The sequence below is a fragment of the Ambystoma mexicanum genome, chromosome 3p, assembly GCF_040938575.1.
Source record: "Ambystoma mexicanum isolate Mex_15411 chromosome 3p, UKY_AmexF1_1, whole genome shotgun sequence".
NCBI lineage: Eukaryota > Metazoa > Chordata > Amphibia > Caudata > Ambystomatidae > Ambystoma > Ambystoma mexicanum.
Genome location: NC_090925.1, coordinates 251092584 through 251120487, shown reverse-complemented (window position 1 = coordinate 251120487; position 27904 = coordinate 251092584). Strand labels below are relative to the sequence as shown.

Here is a 27904-nt window from a genome sequence, read left to right as displayed (position 1 = left end):
GGACAGATGCACCTGGAAGGGCAGTGTAGACCAGGCAGCCAGCGCACTGGCATTCAATTACCAGGACAGATGCACCTGGAGGGGCAGTGTAGACCAGGCAGCCAGAGCGCTGGCATTCAATTACCAGGACAGATGCACCTGGAGGGGCAGTGTAGACCAGACAGCCAGAGCGCTGGCATTCAATTACCAGGACAGATGCATATGGAATGGAGGGGCAGTGTAGACCAGACAGCCAGCGCGCAGGCATTCAATTACCAGGACAGATGCATATGGAATGGAGGGGCAGTGTAGACCAGACAGCCAGCGCACTGGCATTCAATTACCAGGACAGATGCACCTGGTGGGGCAGTGTAGACCAGACAGCCAGAGCGCTGGCATTCAATTACCAGGACAGATGCACCTGGAAGGGCAGTGTAGACCAGGCAGCCAGAGCACAGGCATTCAATTACAGTTGTACTTGGAGGTGCAGTGTAGGAACGTTAGCCCATGCTTAAGGGAGGGGGAGCTTGGAGTGCAGTGAAAGAGCTGCTGAGCAGGGGCTAACATGGGAAGATGTCTTCTGAATACGCCTTTTGCAATAAGCTTGGTGCTAAAGGCAGGTATGTGCAGCCTGAATTCCCATAAGACTTCATTGTAGACTCTGCCCACTATCACAGTTAAGTGATTTTAAAAACATACTGAGCAAAGTGGAAAGTGTTAAAAACAATTAGGCAGGTAAGGGGGGAGGAATCAGGGGTTTCGTGGGCAAGGAGGGATCCACTCTCCATTAAAGCCAACAATGTAGGATTTTGTGTAGGCCTTGGATAGGCATTTGCCAGGCACTGGCATTATGGTATTACCCAGTCATACGACGGCAACAGCTAGCAAACGGTGCGAGTATGTGGGCCTAGGATGTCAGTGCCTGTCAAATGGCTATCTGACACTTATGCACACTCCAGAATTGCTGGAAGGCAGACATGGCTAATACATTTGTATTACATCAAGATTTACAGCTACAATCAATCCAATAGCATTTTAGAAGTGTACCCAGTTACACTTGAAAGATGCACCCAAAAGATGCACCCAATAGCCTCTCTGTGAAAGTTGAATTCAGAACTGTTCCCAGCAGCGTTTAGAAGTGTACGAGGGTGTGAACTAGACGATGATAATGACTGAACGAATGTGTGGAGCGGACGAATATGAGGAACGGACGAATTTGTACAACAGACGATGCTTAATATGAAAACATACATCATACCACACCCCACGCTTACTCTCCCTCTTACACCACCACTCATCTAGAACACAGAGATACTATGACACCATTCGGTATAACTGTTCTCATATCCACATCTCCCTCTTACTCCACATCACTCTAAGTAATCATTGCTGGATTCACACCCCCCAGCCAGGCGTTCTCCTCAGGCCTAACGCAGCCACACTCGTTCTGGGTAAAACCAACCAGAGCAAACACATACTCCTGACCTCTCAACCACCACACGTACAACTAAGAAGCAGCTACCACTCGATTTCCGCACCAGCTGCACACATACCTAGTGCGCACACGCACTTTTGGACTCCCTCTACTCTCTATACTGACCTGAACTTCGGTTCCCAAGGGCGTTCAACCTACCAGCGCCTTCAGACCATACCAATGGTATATAAGGCGCTATATAAATGCAAAATAACAATAACAATAACAATAACAATAACACCCAGAAGGCTGCTTACAAATAACAGTGGCAGGCTCGGCATAGCAGGTACGTTTTATATTATTACATGACACAGCTAGCCTGAAGAAATTCCAGTAGGGCATGTTTGGGCATGGAGATGCAAGAAGTGGTTGAGAATAGTCATATGGATTAGCGTGTCCATGGGCAGTCAAGGGGTGCATACAATTCAAACCTCACGCACAAGCCCAAGCATCATCCAAAATATGTGTATCCGTCCTCACATCCCGCCCCCTCGTATCTGTTCTACTGTGCAATTGTGTTGTTTTGTAGGTGGTGCTTGAGCAGCACTTAATAGTCGAAACTAAAGAGGAGACTGAAAAAGGGAACTTTTTGTATCGACTATTACCACAGACATTTTTAAGAAAAGCTTTTTTATTTGGAACAATTTTCCTTCGTCGGATCCTCGCAGAGGCGAGCCTACAGAAAAGGGGGCTTTTGTGTGCAGCGTTTCTGCAGAGGGCTTTCCCAAAGCCCCTTAGCTGCTGTGAGATCCGTTCTGTGTCCCCAGCCATACACCGACTGTGAAACCTCTACACAAATAAGTTTAAGAAGGGGGTCTGAAAGGAAAATGCTGTCCATATGCTTTCGAAACAGTACAGCGACATCAAGTGTAAGGAGGAGCGGAATTGAAAAATACAGATATTCCTGAGCGTAGAATGAGACTCAATGAGGGGTCAAAGGCTAGACTGAAATTCCCAATCATTCAAGGGTCTCCAACCTTTGGCTCTCTGGATGTGTTGGACTACAACTCCCATCAGCACCAGCCAGTATAGCTTATGGATAGGCTGAGCGGCAAAGGGGTCATAGTTCAAAACATCTGGAAAGCCGCAGGACCCTGCTTGTACTGAAATTCCCTGGTAATCCTCGGTATAAAGGCTTGCAAAGCCCTGACATTTCAAAAGATACAGTTAATACTCAAGGACATGTAAAACATCTGTAAAACGTAAAACGTTGGGGGGATAACAGAGGGAGAAGAAAGAGAGCGAGAGAGAAGAGAAAGAGAGAGAGACAGAGAGAGAGAGACCCATTAAGGTAGAGACCAACACGAGAATATTGTAACCACTAAGACAGCAGAGCAAGACTCTGAAAGGGAAGCCTGAGTGGGTCTTTCAGGAGTCTTAGACAGTCTTTCAGATGAGTATAAATACCAAAAATGGTGCTACCCTTTTTCCACCTTTTTCACCGATCCAGGTGATTATCTTGCATTTGTCAGGTGAAGTTTGGGATCAGAATAGAACCTAACACGACTGCCTCCTTTTCTAAGTGCACTTGACACAGTCATGTTCAGCTGGTGGAAAACCTCTGGAATACCAGGGAACCTTAAAATACCACCTGGCGAAAGTAGGCGGATTGCTTAGGAATCCATTTTAAATGTCTCCATCAATCGATAATTATGGGAAGCGTTTGAACTTTTCCTCTAATGTAGTGGGCAAGTGAACAGTAAGGGGCTCTTAATGTGTCCACTACGTGATTGAAAGTTAAAAATTGCACAGAGAGGACATTTTGCACTTAAGTGCACAAGGAAGTGGTCCAGTTCTTGCAATGTACTCTTACATTTAAAATCGCCCTCCTGTTTACTTGTCTTGTTTCTAGATTTCTAAAGTGTGTTTGGGGAAAGGTTGACATGGATTACTGTATGATCCGGTTTTCGGGTGCAAAGGTCAGTCTGGAATGGAAGATGGCTACATCTGATTGGGCTGCCTGTCTTTACGCTGCCTAAAACAAATCCCTTTTAAGTGATGAATAGATGTGTGTGTTGTATGGAAGGCTAGAAGTCTAAAAAAATAAGTAGTGGAACATTGGCGCTGGCAGGCATGCCGGTGAGAGCAAGGGGGACAGATGGGGAGTGGAAGCATGGATGAAGACATATGTTAGGGTTTTGTCTAGGAGACAACTGGGATAAATACAAGAAGGGGGTCCTCATGGATCGTTTTTCATTTTGTTCTCATTGGTCAAAACATCAGATTACCATTTAGATGTTGCTACTAAGGTCTAGGGAGATTTTCCTTTTGAAAATTCTAGAAAAAGTCCAAGCTTAGTTTATCGTTTCCTGTCACTGTCAACCCTGATATGACATGTTATACAAGACCTCCACTCCCTTCAATGTATAATGCTGGTGGTTCACAGGCAAAGGAAACGAGTGGTACAGCGACCTCTATCCTTTCCAAAAAACTACATTCAAGGGGAGGAGGGAATGTTCAGATTTTTTTATCCTGCACAATAATTTTATGAGAATACCCCGCTTTTGGGAGATGCTGTAGTGCTGATAATGACCCCAAAATGGTTCAGCAGTAGTGGTTATGGGAACGATGAATGCAGGCATTGTTATGTAAGCAAAATATGGAATGGGGTAGAGGCGTGTCAAACGTGAATACCTAAAGCACATATAGAGCCAAGCAAAACACTTTTTGTTTTGGCCAACAAGGTGCTACCATGGATTTTAAGAAGAACAAACTAGATGCACAAGGAGATGAATAATTGCTCCTCCGCTTGTGCAGCGTACCTCCCAAAATGTGTGTCTTTAAAAAGTGCCAAGGACGAGTGTTCTCGTCCTTTTTGCATAGACTTGCATAATAGCCTGGCTCTTAAGGGGTTAATCAGAGTGCATTGTCCTTGCAGTCTCCTCCATGCCCACATAAGAATCAGGAAGCACCGTGTAACCACCGTGTAACACAGTCCTTTACTTTGTTTTACTGCCCAACAGCAAAGCAGGAGCCCAAGTGATGCGATAAGCCTCAAAGAGCCAACCAAGCAGTATGAAGAAGCATGATTAAACTGCAAAAAGTACATTTGGGAGCTATGAAAAGAGATGTGAAAAGTAGAGAAACTATTAAGAGTAAACAGTAAAATGAGTGGGACTAGGTTCCTATTAGTGCCCGCTCAATTCAACCTCTTAGTGCCTGCATTTCTCATCAGACCCACAGGCAACAACGTCACAGTACGAACTGAAAAGTAACTACAAAACATTTAGAAAGAGAAACCTGTACGATGGCCCATTTCAGGTTCAATTGCAAATATTCTCGACAGGTCGCAAGTCAAAATGGCTCCTTGTCACAGGAACATCATTTGACCAATTCTGCACTTGTAACCGCAATCTGGGTTTGTGGTTTAGTGTAACTTCAACCTACAACAGGTTGAATAAAACACGATTGCCTCATGACCAAAAATGTGTAAAAGCAAAGCCCAGTACCTGACATGGAACTGGAAAAGCAGTTTGCAGAACAAACTTTTTTAAAGGGACATTATGGTTAAGTTGCACTAATAAAACCCTATGAAATTCAATGAAAAAATGTTGTTAAAGGGACGTTATGGTTACAAGTAAAACCGAAAACCCCCAGAAATTCGCCAGTTATGCTAAGCTAAGCAACCAGAAATAGCGCCACCACCGTGCACTGCTAAGACTAACACCCAGGACATGAAAGATGACATCACAAATGTGGGAATATACCAAAGTTTTAAAGGGACATTATGGTTAAGTTGCACTAATAAAACCCTATGAAATTCAATGAAAAAATGTTGTTAAAGGGACGTTATGGTTACAAGTAAAACCGAAAACCCCCAGAAATTCGCCAGTTATGCTAAGCTAAGCAACCAGAAATAGCGCCACCACCGTGCACTGCTAAGACTAACACCCAGAACATGAAAGATGACATCACAAATGTGGGAATATACCAAAGGTTAAAACTAGCAAAGTGAAATGCACTGAGTGCAACGTTGTACTTGGTCACGGAATACCTGGACAGTACTCCTATGGGACCACCTCCATGCGCCGCCAAACCCAATCCAACCACTGCAATGCTCTCAGAAAGGCTTTTCCTTTCTAAGCAAGTAGTAGGCTGTCATACTCCAACTAATCTTCCTCAACCAGTACTGTCACCTTCTGGACCAATCAGAGGCCCGTCTGTGGTCCGAACTGGGAAGCAAATCTGCACAACCGATCCAGATATCACTAATTTATTTTACCTACTTTTTGGCTGTTTAAAAAAATCGTCTGGACAGATTTACACCAAATCTACAAAACCACGCTTTCAGGACTAAGCCGTCACCCCTACCGCAAATCTGGTGAAAATCCGTCCAGCGGTTTGGGCTGTAGACGTGATACACATTTTTTCCCATTGTGTCTATGGGAAAAACCACACATTTTGGGACCCCTCCTATGACTTTGCCCCCCCTTGACGAAACCTCACCAAACTTCGCAGGATCAATCTGACAGGGCCATATACATATATTGTAAAGTTGCGTGAGGATTCGTTCAGTGTGGGGGAGTTATAAGTCATCCAAAAAGGGCTCTTCCTATGGGTTGAACAACTTAACCATAATATGTATGTATATATTACAGGGCCTGCCGTAGGTATGGTAGCTATGGTTATGGTTATGTAGTTATACAAATACATATAGTTATACAAATATATATATATATATTATATATATATATATTGTATATATTTATATTTCTTGTATAGAGCTTTAAACCCCCTATAAGCCACTTCAAACTACCATCTCCTGCCTCCCTAATGTCCTTCTTAAATAGTAAGAGCTCTACTTACTTCAGGGTTTCCAGAGTGCTTTTGCAACGTTGATTCTCCTCCTGTAACAGAAGCAGAACAACTCAAGGTTATTGAGCAGCCAAAGAAGGGAAGAATAAACCAGAAAGTGTGGGGGTCAGGAGAGGGTTAAGAAAATTGCGGTTTGGGTGACTAGCTCAGACACAAAGCAGACAGACTAATAAGAGACTTCTAGAGAAGTTTGGTGTAAGCATCTTTGAGAAAAGTGCCACTTTGATGGTTAACCAAGTGGGCTGATTCAGAATAAAAGATGGATGGGTTGCTAGTTCCTTTCCATCTTGTGTTGCAGCTCAGCCACCTTTGTCTATCATGGGACTGAGTGTGCGTTTTACAAGTACTGACTCAGAAATATCATAGATCTTCCACCCGTTGTCTGGGATCATTTGCACGTGGAGCAAGATAGAAATCCATGTATCACCCAGTACAGTGGTCTGTAACCTGTGGCTCTCCAGATGTTTGGGACTACGACTCCCATGACCCTTTGCCATTGACTATGCTGGCTAGGGTTCATGAGAGTACTATTGAAAAACTCCTGACGCACCAAAGGTTGCAGATTCATGACCAAGAAACACAGAATTTGGATCATTTTCTAAAAACCCAGAATTGGTTAAAAAAATAAATCAGGAATAGTGGCGGGAAAGATAACTGCCACTTTTACAAATTCAGATGATTTGAGATGATTGCCAGGTGGAGTTGGCGAATGCGGTAGACTTTACATGTCCACCCCCCTTTCCCACTTCTCCTATCAATGCCACCAGTATGAGATGTTCATGCTAGCCGTAATCCAATGGATTCCAATGGAATCCACCTCTTTTTTCCACCCAGTAAAAGCCGATGGATTCCATTGGAATCTTATGTAAATGCCTGCTGCAAGCGTTAATTGCAGCAGGCATTTACGCTTATTTGTATTGGGCAGTATAAAAGAAATGTGTAAAGTCAATACGTTGAAACATTCACAGTCCCCTACAGTGCAAATTACGATTTCTCCAAAACAGTGATCTCAAAACTGGGGGCCTGGCCCCTCTAGGGGGCTCGAAGGAAGTCCGGTGGGGTGCCCAGATCCTTTGAAATGGGATTAAGTTTACTGTTTTCAATATAAAAAAGGATTAAGGGGACTGCTTTTAAAAGAAAATATAAGCCGTAGAAAATCTGCTTATATTTTGAGTGGTCTTCAAATCCTGTATGGACCCCTAAGGGGTGGCAACCCCTAGGTAGGGAGGCTCAGAAACAATATTTGTACTCAAGGGGGGTAGCGGGGACTGGTATGAAAAATACCACTGCTCTAAAATTACCCTCAAAGACCCTGCATGGTCTCATGCTTCAGCTCTACCTTTTAGCATTTGTTTTCCAGTGTCTATTGCAATTTGTTCTCTCATTGACTCTAATACCATCATGGGAGTAACCATTGTGGACGATTGTTCTAGAAACGCTCCTAATAGGTAAAAAACAGCCTCTTGTATTGTGTGCATACTGTGATGAATCCCTGGGTATTGTCACATCTTCCATGGCGGAGGCATCTTTCTATGAGGGCAGGGAGGTGAGGCCGCTACCCGTTAGTCCCAATGGGGGTGGTGCTCAGCGGGAGGATCTCATGGAAAGGGAAATCCTTCATGGGAATGGTGACAAGGGCACTGGGACGACGCTATGTTCGTCCAACGCTTTTGTGTCCCCACCTTCCTTAAACCCCACTCAGGTCCCTTTGGTCCCCCATACTACTATTTGTTATGGTTTAGTAGAGGACATCCTTAAAACCACTGGGATGAGGAAGAAGGAGACTCACCCAAGCCTGATGCAAAACATCACTGTGACGATCAAGATGAAGCAAGGAGGCGAAAGTCCATCGCTGAACCAACACACGCTGTGGAGCTGCCCAAAGGAAAATATAATGATAAAAAGGGAAGAAGCCCCGGAGGAGCAGGGAAGGAGATGCTAGTCTCGTTCTGAGGTACCTGAAGATTGGAGGCTGGGACGTGGACTGCCACAGGTACCTGGGAGGTCTGAGACCTGATCGGTGTCAGGTTTCCCTTAATTCTGGTCCATATCCCAGGTCTCTAGTCATACCTTGCTAATTTGTTGAATTTATTAAATTATTATTACATTCAGAGTAAGTATTTAGATAGAGTTAGGGCTTAACTGGCGCCTTCAGACTGTGGACAGCATGCCAAGCCAAGATGCTGGTTTTCAACCAACTCCCTGATTGGCTAAAGAAGGCTTAAGGTGAGTTGTTGAACTATCTCAACTGCCTTTCATTGTCTACAGTCCAGCTGAGTAGGTGGTGAAGTCAGAAGCTCCAGGTAAAGTCAAGAGGCCCAGCAGTTTAAAGGAGAACGCTGTCTCAACTAAAGCGAGCTAAAGGCAGGATACAAGTAGAAGGGCTTCAAGAAAACCCAAGCTAAGGAAAAGAAAGAAACCTTTCTGTTATCCTTGTTTATAGACTTACCTAAATGTGAGCAAACTAATGTGGGAAGAAAACTTCAGAGACTGAGAGTATGTGTTTAAACATTTAGGGCCTAATTCACAGAAGTGTTTAATAATGGCAAAAACCCATTGGAAACGCTCTGTGAATCAGGGCTTTAGTGTTTCTTAGATTCCAATTGTTAATATAGTGACACAGTTCATTTTGCTCAAACCAGCAAATTGCTTGGTGAACACGTTGAGTTTTGTGTAAGATCGTTTTGCAGACCGTTGCCTAGGAACGGCAGAGTGTCAGAGCTTCCTTAAAATGAAAGCTTTCTGATAACACGTGTTACATAGGATTTGCTACGTTGGCTGCGAGTCGCACGGTTTTAAATTTCGCTTTCCAAGGTTTGGACGGGCACACAGCGCAGAATTCTTTCCTCGAGTAAAGGTGAGACGAGTGTTAATTATTATTGTGTCGGTAATGCGCAGTGACTTTTTGAGGCTGGGAGACCAGACACAGGAACAGCGCTGAAGGCGCGGGAGCTCTGAAGCAGCTAAGGCAACAGAGGAGGTTCAGTGTTGTTCATGAGTCAGGTAGGAACAGAAGTTAAGCAAAGCTAGTTACGTTAATGGGAATTCACACAGCTGCATAAGAGGATTAGTGTGAAAAGCTAAACTCTAGAACATATTGTGCTAGTTTTGAACAATTGGCTGTACAGTTCACAGAAAATGTTACCAGAAAGGCAACATTTCTTTAAATAAGGTGGAAGCGACAACAAGATTCTACAATTTCTCTGAACCCATTCCTATAAAGAACATTACAAGAAACAAAAAAGGCTAGAGTTCATGCACACATGGAGTAAGAATTCCAGATCAACTACAGAGTTACTCTAGGCAGATTGCAGAGGAGAACCAGGTAATGCTTTTAGAAATAATTGAAGAGTAACAAGGGATTGAGAGTGGGAAGTGTTAACCAAATATGCTATTTCCTTGTCTTCCGCTGCAGATTTCTGTGAGATAGCTGAAAGGAATCTGATTTTTTATTTTATCCACTTCCCCTTTCCTCAGAGGGTGTTCCGTGCTCAGCTGTGTATTCTATGTAGTTGAGTGCATAACGCTCTTGAGGGTCTGCTGAGGTTCAGCAGCTCCTGCAGATACACGCATAGACTCAGCCTTGACAATCAGCAGCAGAGACACAGGAAGCACGTCCAGCAAAGACCACCCAAGAACAGCGATGTAGGCAGCTGCCGCCAAAAGATAAATGCTGGAGCTGCGAGGAGAAGGATACCGAGTGCGGCGGGAGCGAAGAAGCAGGGCTACAACCCCAAAAGAGACTGGAGGCTGACCCAAGAGTAACCAAAGGTAGGGAAAGGGGGCTGTAAGGGAGCTGAAGGAGCTCATGAAAACATCCTGAAAAGCCTGAGGGGGTAAGAAAGAGATTATACAATATAATACAAACGTAATCAATCTAACATCCTGAAAAACCCAAGGGGGTGAGAAAGAGAATATACAATATAATATGAACTTTATAAATCTAACATCCCATAAAGCCCAAGGGTGTGTGAAAGAGAAGATACAATGCAAGTTTTGCAAATTTTATGAAAACACCCCGAAGATTACAAGGGGACGAAAAGGGAAACAGTCAAATAGACACACACTTTATAAACCAATAAGAACATCCCAAAGAGCACAAGTGGGTGAGAGAAAGACTATACAATATAATTCGAACAGTGTGAAGCAGATAAACGTGTCCCGAGTGACACAAGGGAATAACAACAGAGGCAAACAGAGAGATGTGGACATTGGGAGTACACCTAGAAGGGGACATACATGGCAGGGTAGTAGACCAGGTTTGTCCAAGTGGATACTAGGTAGCGAAGGGACAAAGATCCTGTGAAGTCAAAGGAACAGGATCTGGGAGCCAGATGAGAACGGGCAAAACCCACCAGTGGAATAGATAAGGGTCAAGGACCCATCTGAATACAGGGAGATTTATAACGAGCGGGATGAAGCCCAAAACACTCAGATTTCTGAAGTTGAAGGTTATGGAAATCAAGTCTGGCAGGTGAGTAAACCTGACTTTAGTCAGACTTGATACACTGTTGGAAAAGTCTACGGTAAGGTCTGGAAGATTAGTAAACCAGACCTGACAAGAGACTGGGAAAGATACTTGTTTTTGGGGGTAGAGCAATTCCCCAGAGGATTTCATAAAGAATGTAGTTGTGAAAACAAGTAGACCCCAGGAAGAGGTTCCCTCCAGGAGAACGGGGAACTAGACTATCTTTAAGTTGGCAAAATGTATGAACAGTCTTGTGAACAAGAGGAACCAGAAACCCAGGAAGAGGTTCCTTCCGAACGAGGAACTGGGTTATCTTAAGTTGGCAGAATACGTGAACAATTTTGTGAACAAGTGGAACCAGAAACCCAGAAAGAGTTTCCTGTGTTATCTTTAAGTTGGATGAACAGTAAACATTGAATTGTATACATTCTTCTGCAGAAAAACTGCACTTTGGTGTCAACATCCAGAACGGGAGAGGTCTCCTTCTGGAATTAAGAAGACACCCCTTTTCCTTTGGTTTAGATTGAAAGTGTAAGGTATCGAAATACGTTTAAGATACAGGACGGTGGACATTTATGTCCAACGAACATACTGACCGGGTCCATCGTATTCTTTTGTTGGGGCAGGGCAACCCCTCAGAGTATTTAGGGACAGTTAGGCCTTTGACCAACCCCTTTTCCTTTCTTTAAGACAAATAGAAGTCTATAATAGTAATTTCCACCAAACTTGTGTCAGGTTTCTTACTTTTGCACCATTACATATGGTGTCAGGGTGGGATCTAACCTGGTTGATGCAAACTGGGGGGAACCCGACCAAGAATAAAGAGTAACCAAGATGGAGACCAGTCCCCTAATTCAATAGCCAAGATAAAATAATGTTTTGTCTTCTTTCCAGAGGTAGATTGAACCACTTAGCATCCTTGGTGTGGTTCTTTAGAACAGTTACAACCCCCTCCCTTTTCCCTATGCTAATCATAGTTAAGGATTCCCAAGGGAACAAGTTCAGCTAAGACTTTCCCCATCTCAGCTCATTTATACTATTAAGCAGTCGCTCCTAACCAAACTGAAAATTGCAATACTCCATCAAAGATTTATTTTCATTAGCTGATGGAGCGAGACTGTCAGATTTCTCAGTTGGACTACACCAAAAGATAAAGTTAGTAATAAAAGTCCCTAGAGATCCCGCAGGATGTTTTGATATAAAACCTAGCTTGGGAAAATCTAGAAAAGCATATAATGAAACTGAAAAATACAGGACAAGCTCTAAAGGAAAATGTGTAGAAGTTGAGGATGATTCCCTAGTCCAAACCTGCAGACCCTTGCTGGTGAAGAAAAGACCCAAAAAGGTGAAGAGGAGGTTTTCCTTTTTGGGGACCCACCTTTTCTTCCTTCTTCGTCTAACTTACAACTAGAAGGTCCCTTACTCCAACTTGTTTTTCCCTTCTTCCGGGTACCCGGCGCGGCTCGCGTCGGGGACTTGATTTTCTTTTTTTTACATTTCGGGGATCCCCAGCACAACCTTATGTGCCGGGGATACTTTCTTTTATCCCCAACTGGGTGTTACATGACCTAATCCCATTGAAGTTGACTATCGACCTAGGAGCCTCTCAAATTCCAAATCCCACCATGAGTACTTTAGAGGCTCTGCTGGAGCGTCTTGTGTCCCACCAGGTAGAAGCAGAAGCCAGATTCCAGGTGGGAATTACGAGGATAATGACATCCCAACAAAGACCCCTAACCCCCCCACCCCACATGGAATCTTGCAACCCTCTAGGGATGAAGAAGACTTGGATATTTTTTATTTTTTGTTTTGAGCGCTAGCCCAGCAGTTCCACTGGGGAAATAAGTTAAAAAGCTGCTACTTAGCACCGTTATTAAAAGGGGATTTGTAGTTATCTCATCAGACCCTTAACCCCCTAGGACTCACAGCGTATGATGAAATCCAGCAGGGTTTGCTTCTCAAGGGAGGGCCATCAGAAAACCTTTATAAGAAGTTCCAAGAGATAAAATTGAACCCTGGGGAAACTCATGTGGAGTTAGGAGCTAGGTTCCAGAACACTCTCTCTCTGGTTAGGGAAATCGAGTCCCACAGAAGTACTAGAGACTCTGGCACTAGAGCAATTTGTTAATAGGCTGCCCCCTTCTCTTCAAAGGCCCATCCTTCAGATGAACAGACCTAGTATGACCATAGCGACAGAGACTGCCCAGAACCATACAGAGGCTAATAAACGTCTGAGGCTTTTACACAAGGCGGATGATGGGAGCAAAGAAATATAAGCAGAACCCTGGAGCATTGTTCCCTGGCCACTGAAATAACAGTCCAGGAGAGATAGAGGACTAGCGATGGCATAATCAAATGAAATAAAATGGGAACCCGACAGTCATAGAGCGAGGAGAAAAGACCAATAATAATGCAGGATAAAGGTTAAAATCGAGGAAATTAGAACACCTAAACCTTTCCTCACTATTTGTTTTTCTAGTGGAGAAAAGGGGCATTTGGTAAGATAGTGTCCCTCTAATACAAAGGAAGAACCCATGGGAACTGGGTGTATGACAGGTGAAGAATGGGGTAATCCAGAATAGCAGTTAGACTTAGACATTGAGAACACCAGAGAATTTCCCAGAGGATTTGGTAAAGAACGTTATTGTGAAAGCAAGTAGAACTCAGGAAGAGCTTCCCTCCGGGAGAACGGGGAACTGAATTATCTTTAAATTGGAAAAATGTATGAAGAATGTTGTGAACAAGAGGTACCAGAAACCCAGGAAGAGGTTCCTTCCAGCAGAACGGGGAACTGGGTTATCTTTAGGTTGGACGAACAGTGAACATTGAACTGTATACATTCTTTCACAGAAGAACTGCACTTTGGTGTCAACATCCAGAACGGGAGAGTTCTCCTTCGGGAATTAAGAAGACACCCCCTTTCCTTCTGTTTAGATTGAAAGTGTAAGGGATGAAAATAGGTTTAAGACACAGAATGATGGGCAATTTTGTTTGACGGACATCTTGACCAGGTCCATAGTATTCATGTGTTGAGACATGGCAACTCCTCATAGTGCTCAAAGACAATTAGGCCTTTGCCCCTACCCCTTTTCATTTCTTTAAGACCAATAAAACTCTATAATAATCATTTCCACCAAACTTGTGTCACGTTTCTTACTTCTGGACCCTTGCAATACTCTTGTGTGTTTAGGGTTTAAATTGTGCACAATATTGGTCTCCAGTTTCTAGACGGTTCTCAATATACCCTTGTGCAGGAGATTCTGCTCCAGAACTGGATGCAATATTCCAAACGTGGTCTACAGATCTGGACACAAAACTGGCTACAGTATTCCATATAATGTAAATATTCCCTCCTTCAGACTCCTTGGAAAGTACCCTCCCAATTTTTGCAATCCTGATCTAGGATCTATTTTTATCGCTAAGCATCCAAACTATCAACAACCCGAATCTTATGCCTTTAACATGCCCTCTCCCATTTGAACACCCCTGATTGCTTTATCTGTACCCTCTTTCCTCTGCCACTTCATCCCTTCCCTTTTTCTTTCCTCCATAGACTAAGGTTTGGATAGCCTGGGAGGGGGGAACAATACAGTAATTTTCAGGCAAGCATCAGTACTTTTAAACCACTGTTATTTGAGCATTATAAAAAATGTTTAGCATAACTTAGGATAAGGTCTTCTGGAGAAGGTACAATATTTAGATCCAGCTTCGTCAGTAATCTGTAGAGTAATCTCTTCTCTTCATCTGATGGTCATAACTCTCTCTATATTTTGCTAAGCCTAACATCTAGTCTTATATCATAACATTTAGCCCTCATTCTGGGTTTAAAAGTTAAGAGAGAATTATTTGAGGGAGACCCAAATAAATAGTAGTCAATCCATAAAGGCACTGAAACATTAATGATCAATGGGGTTTTCACAGTAGCTTGAGTTGGAAAAAGCAGATTTGTGGCAGTTCATTAATCTGAGATTCAAAGTCCAGTTTGGTGTCCATCCAAATGCCAAGGTTGTTGACCACTGAGGCTGGGACCGGAGGAGATCCCAGGTCATCTTGCCATGGAAGAGAGTAGGATGTGGGATTAGCTGGACTGAAGTTATAGGAACCTCTGTTTTAGAATTGGTACAGTTTAATCTGTTGCTATCCAACCAGAAATCAATGGTTTTCAGACAGGCTAGGAATTCTTCTGACGGAACATTGTAGTTTATGAGTATGTGGGCATCATGTACGTGGGCATAATAAGGCATATTAGCACATGCTTTCCATTATAGACCTCCTCCCAGCCAATTAGTATGCAGTCTATAATCTCTGGTATAGAGCTCATTCCAAACACTGGGCCTCATTACGAGTTTAGCGGTGGGGGAATAAAGTGGACGTAATTCTGTTACCTCTATTTTTCCTGCACTGTCAAACTACAAGAGAGGTAGATCCACCACTTTACCTAAATAAATCAGTGGTATTACCACCCAGTAATTTCGCCGGTGGTAATACCACCAAAATCCCTATAAAATGGGGATTTATACCGCCAAATCTCCACTTGTAATATGGCAGAATTACCGCCAAATGTAATGCCAGTAGTGGTAATGCCACCGGACTGTAAGGGTTCCTAGATTAACAAAGGTTCATAGATCAGTTTGGGTCAGAAGTTTTGAGTTAGTGGTATTATAGTATTGTGAAGAGCTGGTTTCTTTTACTTAACCATTTTGTATCAGGAAGGAGAAGTTAGCTCAAGGTAAGATGGCAGAGATAATTGAAGGTTCTGTAGTGAGGCAGGCAGCTTGGAATCTTTACAATATTCTAAACTGCCTTTCATCAGAAGTGGCAGCAGCTATCCTGTCAAGCTCTCGAATTTGAAGCCCTTTGAAAGTAACATTGAGAAATATCTAGTGTCAACGTGGGACATGATGCTGAGCTCCAGAGGGGATTGTTTAAATATTTGAGACTTTCAGTGTTTTTGATAAATCACAGAGTTTATTGGGAATAGTGAGAATGAGTTAAAGTTTATTTTTTATGAACTCAAATGCCAAGAAATAGAGTCTGTTTGGGAGTTGGTGAGCTACACGCTCAACTTAACAAATGAGCCGGCGATCAACTATGGCACAGTGAACCACAGACACTCTTACCCCTGTGTTTTTTCGGAGCACGGATGGTCGCAGGCACAGTGCCGCTGTTTCTGCGTCAGTACGGAGAGAGTCGGGTGCCTCATTAAATGCGTCTGGCGTTCATAGGTGTGCTATGCAGAAGCATTTTTTCTTTCTCCTTTCCTTTAATTTTTGTCTGCGTCACATAACGTGTAGAGGAAAGAGAAGAGGGACTGCATAGCAGTCCAACGGACACGCGTTCACCACAACAATCAAGGCTTCCGAGTTTCTTGGAGCACGCACACGGCAACAAGGAAGCATTTAAAGCAGTTTGGATTGTTAAGTTCTTTTTTAACGGTAATACCATTTGATGGTATCTCGGTGGTATTACAGCCGACATACCACCAAACTCATAATGAGCCCTAATATGTCTTGAGCAGAAGCCTGGCCAACACCATAAAACACAATTGCCTTTAACTATGTACAGGCAGAGAGGTACATGTGCAGTGCAACTCCCCAAATTACCAAACAACAATAAAACATAAAAATGTGTGAAATGTATTGTTACTAGTTCCATTAAATCAACATGACTAGTCACTAATTTGTGCTTTTTTTCCCCACAATAACACTTTCCTGTTTATTTTCACAACTCCATTTGCTTGTAGCCATATAAATCTCATGAGGTGTCATTATCGATTGTAATAATTACCCTTCCCCAACTTACAGCCCTCGGCTTTGCTTCCGGTCAACATATAGCAGTGGGTCAATATCCTGCAATAATAACGGCCCCCTCTTTCTATATGGTTTATTTGTGTTCCGGCAGCAGTCTAGCTAGGGACTAACTGTATAAATAAAAAGCAAGGGGGGATGAGCCAACTCTTGTGGCATCCCATATTGGAACACAACAACACCTGAAAAGTCTGGCTCTTTTGCGATGATCTGAAATCTATCTGATAGAAACAATTGAATCGATTGAATTGCTAGATCAGACACCCCAAATCTCATCAAGTGACCAAATAAGATGTCACAGTCAACTGTGTCAAACTCAGCACTTAGGATCAATAGGACAAGAGCTCATGTAATTCCAGAATCTACCAATTGGCAAATGCCAGGCATCAATAGTGCCACAATTTCTGTGACCCTAGTGGGGTGAAACCCACGTTTATAGATGTATAGATTATCTACAAATAGAGATGCCATAATTGCAAACTTCCCTGTCATGTCCCTTCTAAACGCCGCTAAAAAAACTGGACCATGCATAGATCCTTGTTCACCCACTTATTACCGACTTACATAACAGGTGAATTTGTAGCATGCAGGCTCACCCCTACAGAGCTATCTTGGCGCTATTGACACATAACAGATGTTTTGCAATACCCAACTCAATGCTACTCATTTTATCGACCCCAGACGGGTGAAGAGCTGAGTGGACCTGTCGCATTTTATCGACCCCAGACGGGTGAAGAGCTGAGTGGACCTGTCGGGTTTCAAACCGGTGATCATGAGGTCAAATTCAAGCCCCTGTAGTGCATGCATTAGTTCTCTGAGTCACAGACCCGCATGTACATCTCGGCCATTTATGACCAAGTCATTTTCTAAATGAGCTTATCAACCAGAATTCCATCCCAAGGCAACATATGTTTACACGTCTCCTCTGTGAAGCAGTATTGAAGGCTTTACTGAACTCAGGGCAGATCACATCCATCGCTTCATCTGATCGGTCAGGAAAGTAGTCCATTAAACTCTTACCTGCCACTCGTGGAAGGTGACCGTTCTTATCTGGGCTTCTTTCTGCTCGATCGCATAGAGGTATTTTGATAAGGAACCAGGAAAATCGATAGGCCAGCCCCAATAGCCCAGAATCAACAGCAGAATGACAACACTCTTGAAATCCCCAATACATCTGCAAGAAAAAAACATCATCATCATCCTCGCTCTAAGACTACTAAACACATATCAACCATGCTCTATGATGACATCAGCGTGCCTCAAAATATGAAATATAAAATTGAATAACAATCATAAGTTTTAAGGAGACATTAGACGTTGAAGGAAACTGGCAAACTGCAGGATCACTTAGGTAGACATCCAACACAAGGAGATGCACGTGAAAGGGCACAGCTGCCAGATATAGGATCCAGTGAGTTCACTGCCACAATTTCAGCCCACAATTAACCCTTACAAAGCTGAAAATGCAGACAACACTTCAGGTGCACAGGCGGGGGAAAACTGTGGTATCCTGACTCACATGTTGCTTGAGAGTCGCTGAGAGATGCAGGCTGTCATATATGCGAGTGGGATACTCAAAGAGGCGGCCACAATTCTTAGGTTAAACTAAATTTTATTTAACACCCAAATATTTGTTTCTTGGTAAAACTTAAATGTAGGTAATCTGGATCTTTTCAGGAGTTTCAGCTGTGTCAGCACATACTTACACATTTCACAAGATGTGGGTTACTTCCCTGTCACTCACATTCTCAGTGATATTCACTTTGCATTTGTCCTGCTCTCTCTGGTAGTTGGTGGGATACAACCACCTCTGATATGCCCAGTAGCTCCTTAGAAGTCGCGGGTCTCCACCAGTACCACATACTTGTTCCTCCTCCCACTCTGGGCTTGACTAACCTCTGCATTGGGCCGAGCATGCCCTCCCAGGCTTACATGACCTGGCTGACTATGACCTCGCTGTTCTCCTGATTCTCCAACCTCTTCCTGATGTCTCAAATTGCCCTTCTCTGGATGTTTCTAAGCAAACGCCTCCTGATTTACCTGTACTTCTCATCTCAAACCACCTCTTCTTTCCACTCTCGCTCCAAATTCCCTCCTCACTCTCCAACTTGCTCCAAACTCCAGACGCCAGCTCCTATTTCAAACACCAGCTCCTATTTCAAACACTCACACTCCCTGTCTCAGACCTTGGGCTTATATAGCCTTGTAACGACTTCCCCACGCCTGGTATTCTGTGATTGTCTGCACCTGTATAGGTAAATGGGGGAGGGTACATCATTGTCAGATGCCTGTAATAACCTCATCTGTATTCGATTAGGACTTGGGAGACTGGACAAAAACTTCAAAAGGCTGATCGGCCATTTTGACTACTTTCCTCACTGTGGCAGTCCCTTTCTGTTCGCAGACAACCTGGATCCTCTGTTTGTAGTTCACAGAATTGTTTAGTGGTGCATAGGAAAAGCATGCCTGAATGTGCTGCTGTTTCCATGCAAGAATGCTGACAGTTAGCTCTTCAAGGAAATTAACGCGGCATCATAGATTACAGCGGGCCCACGGAATGAGTGCCCCTATTAAGTATAACATGCTCTGAAGTCTGCATGGACTTACGTTGTGAGTTGTGTAGAAAAGTAGAAAAGTTCAGAGTGCCTAGGAAGGGTATCATGAAATGAGTACAGAGATGAGAAACTTGGGGCACAGTTTATAATACAATAGGTATACACTCTACAACAATGTCAAAGTAAGGTCAGGTTCAAGGTGCTCATCTTCCATTCCTTGGCTTCAAGTCCTCTGGCAAGGTGTCTCTTACCTAAGCTTAATAAGTCTTTGTGTGCTTTCAGACACCCCCACACGAAAAAATACAAATGTTAAAACTAATCTGGCCAACAAAATAGTGTTCAATGTCTAAATGGGTCCTGCTAGCCTCCCTGTTCACCCAATGCTAAGAAAAGAATTCAAATACTTCAAGCCAACACAAAATCGAGGTTTGATCAAAGTGAGAACCCGTAGGTGTCACCCACCTCTGGTATTCACAGGGCTGAAGAGGATAGTGTCGGGATCGGACCCTACTCTTGATGCTTTGAATTTCTTTGTCAGACTTTGAGTTTGCTAAAGGCCTGGCTTCTGAGTAGGTTCAATCCATAGGTCTCTGGCTGAGTCTCACCAGAACAGTTCTTTTGGCTTAGGCTTTCGGTGTTCAGAGATCTTCAAGAATCTTTCAGCAGGGTTGCTCTGATGGTCTCCTTCTCAAGTGTGTTCCCAGCTTTCCTAGGTCTTGCCCAGACCTGTTTCACTTCTTTACAGGTAGGGATGGCCCTACGACCTTCGTGTTCTCAGGGTCTCTCATAGACTGAGCTTGTTAATTTACTGCAGGGGACCCCAACCTTTTTTAGGCAATGAACAAAATGTGTGTAACAAATGTAATGATCAGCAATATCAGTACTTTTTAAAAAAAAAAACTCTGTTTATTGCCATTTTCATGATAAAGGAGTAACACCAAACAGCAAGAAACAAAACCAAGTACAATGCGGAATTCCCTGAGCCACACCCCCCTGACCTCTGCATCCCATTCACTCCTTACATTATATTTCCCCTCCCTGACTCCCGAGTTATCCCCCCACTTCCCATTCACATCTTCACTTATCCCACGCTCACTTCCCATTTCCCCCAAATGTTGAAATATTTCCGAGGCGTCCCTCTACTCCGGTATATTATTTTATCCATGCTGCGGCAGTATTCCATTCTCGCCTCCCAGTTCCGGACTGTGGGCATATTGTGGGACCTGCACTTGGTTGCCAGGTCCCTCTTTACTTCCATGGCTACAATCACAATTAACTTGCTGTCCCATCTCATCCTCTCATATTCTCAATTAATGTGCAGTAAGCACATTTTGGGTTCCTTTGGGATTATTGTACCCAGGACTGTTTAATTTGCAGAGTATTCTGTCCCATAGATTCGAGACCAGAGCACATTCCCATAGCAAATGGTAGAAGGTCCCCACTGCCCTTCCACATTTCAGATACATATCGTCCTCCGCTCAATCCATTTTATGAAGCCGGCCCCTCGAATAATATACTCTGTGTAAGATTTTAAATTGGATCAGCCTCATCCGCGAGGACACGCTTACGTCCCTGGTTGCCACCATTGTGTCCACCCATTCTTCGCTCTCTAAGGTACCCAGATACCTTCCCCACCTCTCCACCAGCTGAGTCAATGGGGCTGCCGAGAAAGTGTTAATAGCCTGGTATAGCATTGTGATTCCCTTCTTCTGCAGTGCCTCCTTGAATAGGTTGACCTCCAGGGGACTATGTTTGGGAAGCTCCAGGTCATCTCGGAACTGCGCCACCATTGCAGGTGCTAGGCATATGAAGTATATATTTCTCCTTGACCAAAGCCATATTTACCGCACAAGCCCTGGAAAGACAGTAGGGCTCTATTACATCCCCCACTTTCATGATCCCAGCTCTAACCCAGCCTATTTGGATCCCCAGTTTCTCTACTTCTCCCAGACCTGGATTACCCCATAGATGTTGGATAATAGAGATTCTCATTTTCCACCCCATTGCCCTTGTGATTTCTTCCCTCATATGCACTATTCGTTGTCATGCTGGGGGAAGGTGACACCCTCCGGGACTCCCGTATAGTATTTGAAGTGGGTCCACACCCTGCATAATGTCCTGTTCGAGTCTCGTATGTCTGGTAGATCCCCCACAAACAGCCATTCATTAGCCACAATTGTTTGGGTTGCCAAATAGTACTTATGTCCGGCAACCCCAGCCACCTTCCCACACTGAACTCGTCTATGTATGTAGTTCATTGTGAGGGCTCTGACTGCCCCACAACACACTACTAATCAGACTGTTGATCGTGTCAAACTGCTTGTTACAGAGCTGGACCAGGGTATTTTGCAGTAAATATAGTAGCCTAGGAAGTGCTAGCCTCTTTAATAGGTTGACTCTCCCCAGGAGCGTCACTGGCAGGGTGGCCCAATGTTTGGCATCCTCTTGGAGCCGACGGATTGCTGGTTTGAGATTACACTCCCCACATTTTCCCATGTCCCTCTGTACCTGTATCCCCAGATACTTAAAACTCTCTAGTTTCACTCTAAGACAGCCCCTTGGTAAGGCCTCCAATTCCCCCCACCACTGGCATAATCACTGATTTCTCCCAGTTAATCTTCAGGCCACAGTATTGTAATATCTCAATAGTCCTAGGACAGGACCCCTCTGTGTCTCCCAGATATAGCAAAAGGACATCTGCATATAGAGAGATTCTGCCCCCCGCCCCTGGGCACATTGCCTAGTCTGTTCTATTAGGATCTGTGCCAGTGGCTCGATTGCCATGAGGAACAGTAGGGGCGATAAAGGGCACCCCTGCCGCGTGTTTCTCTGCAACGGTAACTGGTGGGACATATGTCCGTTAACCCACACCGGGGCTGTTGGTCGGGAATATAGCAGTCTTACCCAGCTGGTGTATTGAGTCCCAAATCCCAATCTTGACCATCACTGCCCAAAGGAACCCCCATTCAACCGAGTCGAAGGCCTTTTCTGAATCAAGTGCCATTACCACACGGGGGCCGACCAACGACTCAAAGAGCGCCAGGGCATTGTGGATCCTCCGCACGTTCATTCGGCTAGCCCTCCCGGGGACGAAACCAGAAAACATGTTGATCCAGGTGTATCAATTTGCTTATCAGCTGGATCAGTCTATTGTCTAGAACTTTTGCTAAGAGTTGGACCTTTACGTTCAGTAGTGAGATTTGGTGGTATGATGGGCACTCGGTTTGGGGCTTTCCTTTTTATGGATGACCATGATTTCAGCCATATTCAGATCCTGGGAGAGTTCCCCTTTCTCTCGACCTTCCTGCAACATTCTAAGCATGTAATCCTAAAACAGTGTTCATGGCAAACGGGGCATATTTAGGCACAGGAGGCCAGTAAAACTGTTTAATAAACTTGGCAGCAACTAAACTTTACCAACGGCTTGGAGTTCTCTCTCAAAAAATGGTCAAGCTATTTACAAATTTGGGCAAAAAAACTGGCCACAAGTATGGAGCTTTGAAAACAAATATATGTGGATTTCCCTGGTCAAAGGAATTGTTAAATCGTTTTTGATACATATTTTATTTTTAAGAACACAAGCCCAGTAACTCTGGTCAGAAAAGGATAGGATTTAAAGATCATGTTGGGATGAATGTCTTACATTCCACATGTGAGAGGAAATATAAACTAAGAAAACCCACATTAATATTGGCTTTGAATCCTGTGGCTAGGCCTTGATATGTTTTACGCTCTGTCCACCAATCCTTCTAATGGCTGTCAGCGCAGTGCTCCAGTGAATAGGGAGTGCCACGCCAAGGCAGCATGGATCTCAGCTTGGTGCTCCCATGATGAGAGAGAGCGCCATGCTGAGAGCCATGCAGCTGTCAGCGTGGTGCTCTATCATCACAGGAGTGCCAGGCTGAGAGCCATGCAGGGCTGGTAGCAGGGCTATCAGCGCAGCGTTCCCTCTCCTCATGGGAGTGCCGTGCTGAGAGCAATGCTATCAGCACAGTGAGCCGGTGGGAATGGGCAGGCCTTCCACCATTGGCTAATCTCTGGGCTATGCGAAATTTGAGAGCCATACTGGATTGTATAGCCTGGAAATTGGCCAATGGGGGAGTACCGCATCACTCCCCTGGGACATAATGCTGATTACGGCTGCACTATCATGGTCTTCACTGGGATGGTCATGCTGTCCTTATTTCTGGGCCTCAGGTCTTTCTCAATCGCTGTCACTCTAGGTTCTTCATTACACACTGTAGTGCAGTCGAACAATGATTCATGTAATGCAGTCTTTTAGCATTCATGGATTCAGGTCTCTCCACAACCTTAACTCTGAGAATTCCCTTATGTAGGTCTACACAACCTTCTGTCTCAGCCTTCACCTGGATAGCTCATTCCAAGACCTGATTTCTCAGCATTCACTTGGTTACATCGCATTTAGTGTTCAGGTCCTTCCTAGACTTTTGGTAGGCTTCACATCCTTGTATCAGAGTCTGGGTCACCAGCAGTTCCTCCAGAAAAACAGCTACCTTCGATCAAGTGGTGGTATCCCTGCTTCGGCAGGAAGCAGTAAAGGAATATGTTCTTCTGTGTGCAGTCTGCAGTTGCTCCCACTTGGCTCTGCCAGGCTCTTTGATTTGGGCATACACTTTCTCCTTAATTGCACCAGATTTTGCGATTGTCTCAGATTGCTAGGGTTTTCTCTCTGGGTCTTGGGTGGGGCTCTTTGTTCAATTTCCTCTAATGGTTCTTTAAATTTGTAGTAATGAGCCGCTCTGCATTGATTAATTATTGAATTTAGCTCACATGTGTCTCCACAAATGTAAAGGTGCTACCTAACATTAGCATCATGTTGGACCATCTTTTCCAGCAGCTCCTTGGTACACAGTGTTCTGTGTCCTCCAGAGACTGACACACAGTCTCCTGCAGTGTCTGTGTTCAATTGCATCAAGTGTTTATCTTCTGTTCACTTCTGGCAATCTGCCAGTTCACGATATGAATGCTGAACGCTCTGCATTCGCGTCTTACTCTGGTCTTTTTCTTGCTCCTCTCTCATGTACTCAGGGGAATGGAGGCTTGAAAACTCACCAGGTTGGTGAATGGCATCCTGGTGTTACTGGGTGTACTGTTCTCACTGGTATGGGGATACCACGGGAGCCCAGGGGATCCTGCTTCAACCACCCACTGCGGGGGCACATCATTTTAGCAGCTGGACCAACTTGGTTCCCTGTGGCTCTGCTTCAGTACAAAATGGATGGTGACTATGTCCAACACACCACAGTGCCCCTGATGTTTGAGATGAGCCCATTATTAGGGTCTTAGAAAAAAGATTTGCATGCTACATGTTTTCTTTGTTTCTCAGAATGCTGTGCCCATTAAAGGGAGATTGGGCTATTAGCTCTTAGCTGGAGGTCCTTCCGCCACCTCACCAGCAAACTCAGAGTTGGCCAGTGCGGTACAGTCAGGTTTGTTCCGTACTTTAACTTCTCTGCAGGAGCTGCTGTTCCCACAGAACCCATCTGGACGTCTCCAACCCAACCTTTTGAAGAAATGGTTGAGTTAGACATCCCTGGAAGGGGAAAGGGGCGCTGGATAAAATAATAGAAAGACAGGTGTCCCTCTGCCAACTGGCTCCGCTCTGGTTACCACGTTCTGCAAACGACAACAAGAGCAAATTGTTACTACTTTACAAAATCAAAATAATTTCTCCTAATAAATGTCATTTAACTTACTCTTACCTGTCTCACCTCTGCCGATGACTCGAGGTTGGTTTTGAGCTCTAGACTCTCACTTTCTTTTTCACCTTTATCTTTCTTAAGCAGGAAAACTAAAATATTGGAGTTTTTTTCTGCCCTTTTCCTGTTGCACTAACATAACCCTATCTAAATACCTTAATTATTTACACTACCTCTTATGTAGCATTTATTCTAATAGATGAAAGAAAGTAATCCTTTTAGCTGTGTAACTGAGCATTTAAATCCCTTAACTGTGCTCATGTGTTTTTAACTTATTAACAATGGTTCCCAAAAGGTCTCATCAGAGTATGCTCATGCATTGACTTCTTAACTCTGACCATTGAAAGTCTTGCAGAGCTCCCTTTGCTTGCACCAGTTTGTTTTCTGGAGCGAATTCCTTAAAGCTGTGCGCATGTGCAATGACTAGTGGCTTATTAGCTTAGAGTTGCAGATCTGTTTTCAGAAAGATCCGAAGGTGTGTGAACGTGTGACGATAAATGATGTAACTGCTATGAATTGAAGATCAGCCTTCCGAAAACTCTGACTTTCCTGCTTGCGCATGCGTGATTTCTGAATCCCTCACAGAACACTGTTCCGAAATTACAGGCGGCAAAGTCTCTTCACAAGACAAGCTGCTGCAAGCCACAAGCCGTGCTACGCAATGACCACCACTGAGCACCGAATTTACAAGGTGAGCCGCCACGAGACGCGAGCTGAGCTCCAGAGCTGCCAAATTGAGCTCCTCCTTACACGCAGTTCGGAAGGCACACGTGTACGCTGCCTACTGTGAGTTCTTCCCCTGGATTCCTGGCACGCTGAGACTTCCTCACGCAAGTAATTACACAACTGCTTCCTCGGGTGCGCTAAGCCTATGCCAGACTCGCTAAACAGTTAATGAGTCTTTTAGTTTCAGCTCTTTCCACACTGCTGCGCAGATAACAGGGTTCTATCCCAGCTTAACGATCAGGCTTCTCTGTACACTTTAACTTTCACAGTTTAAACCAAAGCTTGCATTATGCTGCACTCCCACCTGTTTTTGCCCTGTAGCCGTAGCTTCAAACCACCTCCTCTTTACTGGTATTAATATCTTCTGACTTGTTCTGGAAACTCTAATCTGAAACAGGGTTCACTGTGAGCCTACCTTGGGGAACGCTAAAATCCACAACCTGACTCTACTGTAACTTTGATGAAAGGCAGTTATAAGTCCTACAGAACATTCCAAGTGATTGTTCTTGCATCTTCGGCTAATCAGCTCTGGGTGACCCGGACAACTTAGGTTAAGGAAGATATGTAACAAACACCCTGGCCATTCCTCTTTAACATATCGTTCTGACAAAGCATGTTCCCACCCTCTGTACAACAACTGGGCCCCAATCAACCCTGCCAGTACGCAACCTGTAGCCTACCCTGACAGTTAACGTGCCAGTATATGTTAATACCGGCACGCTATTACCATACCGGCCAACCTGTAATGAGCCCCTTTGTCAACAAATTGTAAGAGCTACTTGAATGTATGAAATGCTTATGTTTGAGGAAAGGAGAGACGCTGAATCATTGCCTTAATTTATTTTCAGCTGCCATATTGAACCATGGATATTTCTTTAGTAGATGGTGTCCTCAGCTATCCTTATTTGACCACCTTGGTCACTCCACTAGGTTTCCCCAATGCCAGGCAGGGGTCTTTGCCACAGGGTGAGCAACTCACAGAAGTGATTTCTAGTTGGTGTTCCACCTTATATAATGCCCCAACCCAACCATTAGGCAGAATTAAAGACACTGCAAATCGAACAAAGGAGGCCCATCCAGGCTACTAAACAGTCTGTTTATGCCACCAACTGGGCGAATGAGAATGCATGGGTTAAAGAGAACTGGCAAATACTGTGAGGCAATCCTTTTTAGCTTTGTTTGAGGTCCTAGGACCTTGCCCTGAACGTAAGATTTGTCTTTTTCGAAAGAGAGTAAATACTCTCACTGTGATCTTTGGGTACTACAGTAACTGCTTCTTATCAGTGTCAAGATGTGTTTGAGTGTGTGTTGTACTATATACATGTTTTAAAATGAATGCACTTAAAATGTATGCTATGGTATTGCACTAGTGACACCACAATTAAGGTTACATGATACTTTACATACAAAACATAAATATCCTTTTTCTCTAACCTTGGACGTTGTTCGTGGAACTTCGCCAACAGCAGTGTTTCCACATGTTGTGTGCTTGCCCAGTGTGATATGACTGTAATGATATGGCATGTGTGACAAACTCTAGAACAAATAAAAGAGACCAAAGAAGTAAAAAAGTGCCAGGTTTCTCTTTTTCACTTTTACACTGCTGCATCATTCTCACATTTCTGCCTTCCTCATAAAAACATATAGCTACATCATCACTAATCTGAAGATATTTACACTGGTTGTGATTCTTAAAATGGCAATTTGATTCAATGTGCATGCCTGCGGAACTCATTATCAAGCTGTTCATTTTAAACGAGTCTACTAATGCGAAACTATTGCTACAACCATCTTGAATGAAATACTATTTTGAGTCTTGAAAAAGAGCTACAATGCATAATATGTTTACGCTGTGGACTAAATCATAAATGTATCAATGTTTTGCAAATCGAGAGGTTGGATGTGCTCATTTATGACAATATTAAGGACTGTATCATGAAATATGTTGTTAATGAGTGGAAACTCATGCTTTCAAACTCCTGACTCCAGTCTCTAGCATGTGTTGCTATCCTTCATTGTGAAGATGACTTGGCAGTCTTCACTGCTTCTCCAGCATGTTTTGTCATTCCTCAGTGTCTCTTTTTCAAGGTTTTGTAGGATTTCTTTTAGCGACAGGCTGTCAGGTCTGGTCATGGGTGGACTGGTTTATGAGTTATTTAAGATTTGACTCAATACATTGGCTCCATACCTTTGTACACTTGCATATTTCTGTTTCTTTTGGTTTAGGACGTCTATCCTGTAGATTCATTTGGGTTTGGTCCTTAACAACTATTAATTTACAGAGGGAGTGCTTCCCAACCATCAACTCCACACCCTGAATGCATGCAGCATGAACCACTTAAATATAAAGACAGCGCTTC

At 43.9% G+C, this 27904-nt stretch overlaps 1 protein-coding gene across 2 annotated transcripts in view; it reads right to left on the bottom strand.

The window, feature by feature from the left end:
• The window catches only part of LOC138580306 (SUN domain-containing protein 3-like), a 153530-nt gene that overhangs the window by 94271 nt on the left and 31355 nt on the right, over positions 1 to 27904 (bottom strand). For both annotated transcript variants that reach the window (XM_069650729.1, XM_069650728.1), the window contains exons 4-5: positions 17564 to 17717; positions 6260 to 6300 (exon numbers count right to left, since the gene is read on the bottom strand). In XM_069650729.1, the coding sequence (XP_069506830.1) occupies positions 6260 to 6300; positions 17564 to 17717 (195 nt within the window). The remainder of the gene's footprint in view (positions 1 to 6259; positions 6301 to 17563; positions 17718 to 27904) is intronic.